This window comes from Oryzias melastigma, linkage group LG17, assembly GCF_002922805.2.
Source record: "Oryzias melastigma strain HK-1 linkage group LG17, ASM292280v2, whole genome shotgun sequence".
NCBI classification, from domain to species: Eukaryota; Metazoa; Chordata; class Actinopteri; order Beloniformes; family Adrianichthyidae; genus Oryzias; species Oryzias melastigma.
This window is the reverse complement of record NC_050528.1, coordinates 2471414-2473285: the sequence shown is the minus strand read 5'-3', so window position 1 is coordinate 2473285 and position 1872 is coordinate 2471414. Positions and strand designations below refer to the sequence as shown.

Genomic DNA, 1872 nt, shown 5'->3' with positions numbered 1-1872 from the left:
CTCGATGCTCCCCCCGAGCTTCTCCTCCAGAGCCTGCTGCTCCTTGTCCATTTTGGAGATGTCCTGCAGGAGGTTGTCCACCGACGCCTCCACGATCTTGGTCAGCTCCCGCAGCGCGAAGTCCAGGACCTGTTCCATGACCACCTTCAGCTGGTCTGCGGACAGGGGAGAGAAACGTCGGTCTGAGGGAAGACAGGGGTCCGGAGAACCGAGCGGAGACGGCAGAGTCAGGAAACCGGAGAACCGGAAAGCCAAAAAAATGGAATTTATACTCCAGGAACGCAGACGGAACTGTGAAAGAGAACAACCGTGACCGCCTTCCACGAGCAGACGTAAACAAACCTGCGCAGGAGCGTAAACAAACCTGCGCATGAGCGTAAACAAACCTGCGCAGGAGCGTAAACAAACCTGCGCAGGAGCGTAAACAAACCTGCGCAGGAGCGTAAACATAAACCTCTCCACTTTATAACACCCACAAGAAGAAACACGCTTCGGCTCCGCCCACAGGCGTGACAGGGTCACCCTACTGGAGAAGGGAACGCCGTATGTCGCTATGGCTCCGCCCTAAACACGTTGGGACACCGGTACAGCTCCTAATGCCCCATGATGGAAGCAATAGGGAGAAACCTGGAGCGGCTCCGTTTCTGCACAGAACCTCTGCTGTGGTTCTGCTCCACAGAACCTCAGGTCCAGACGTTCGGCTGCTTCCTTTTATCAGTCGCTCCTTCAATTCAGAACCAAATCTAAACAACCTGCTCTGTAGACGAATGTGAATCTACTTCCTGCAGCTTCAGCTGGAAGTATTCAACCAGAACCGGGCTGACACCACAGATCCAGCTTCACTGGCTGAGTTTGGAAAGTGAACAGCCTTTGCTCAGGTCCAAATGTCAGGACTGGTACTGGCTGTCATTGGACCATCAATCACTATGATGTCATCACTGCTCAGGTCCAGTCATGTGACTCCCTCCATATGAACGTTCAAACATGTAAACAAAAACATGTAAACAAACGTGGACGTCTGAGATCCTTTGATCTTTCTGCAGGTTTACCTTCAGTTTACGCTGCTGACCCCCCCAGGACCAGTAAAGGTTTCATCTGTCAGCTGCAGTCTGTGAGCCCCCCCAACAGAAACTATGTTCAGTCAGCTTCACTGTCACCATCTACACCCCCACCACCTCAATCAGATAAAGTGTGTGTGTGTGTGGGGGGGGGGTCATGTGTGAATGCTTTTACGTTGACTCAGAACCCCACCCCCACTGACACACTTTCTGTTGGTAGTGACCTGGTTTTCAGCATGGGGGGGCTTCCATAGCTCCTCCCCCTCTACGACTCCACGCAGCTTCATCTTCTCACCTTTGAGGTGACGAGGAAGAAGGAGGTCTGCAGGTCCAGTTCTCCCGTTAGGAGGAGTCCGTTTATTTTTAACCCTTGCAGAACCACCCCCCCTTCTCCCCCTGCTGGAAGCCCCGCCCACAGGTCAGAGGGTTTGAGACCTCTGTCCAGAGTTTCACGGTGGAACAGAAACGCGGCGGTCGCTGTCGCAACTCTCCCTCAGTGTCACCACAGACACCGCCCTTGGGGGGGGGGCTCTGGACAGGCCTGTTGGTGACAGAGGGCGGAGCCTCCTACAGACAACAACAGGCAGAGGTCACGGGTCACGTGACAGACAGACGGTCTTCCATCTTCGTCCCTTGGTCAGTCATTACACCTTCATCGGAACCGGGTCGCCCTTCTCATGCCTTGGAACCCGACCCGCCTGCTGATCCAGGTTCTGACCCAGAACCACTGCAACCACAGACCAGCTCCTTTACCTGGAGCTGCACCTGTGATGACGTCATGTAAACAACATGAAGGGGGGGGGGGGGGTTAATC

General features: G+C 54.4%; 1 protein-coding gene across 1 annotated transcript in view; it reads right to left on the bottom strand.

Moving 5' to 3' along the window:
- si:dkeyp-113d7.10 (myoneurin) overlaps positions 1 to 1872 on the bottom strand; it is a gene marked incomplete in the record, with an annotated part of 14006 nt that overhangs the window by 11063 nt on the left and 1071 nt on the right. Inside the window, 1 exon segment of the mRNA XM_024262226.2 lies at positions 1 to 155. Coding sequence (XP_024117994.1) covers positions 1 to 155 — 155 coding nt within the window.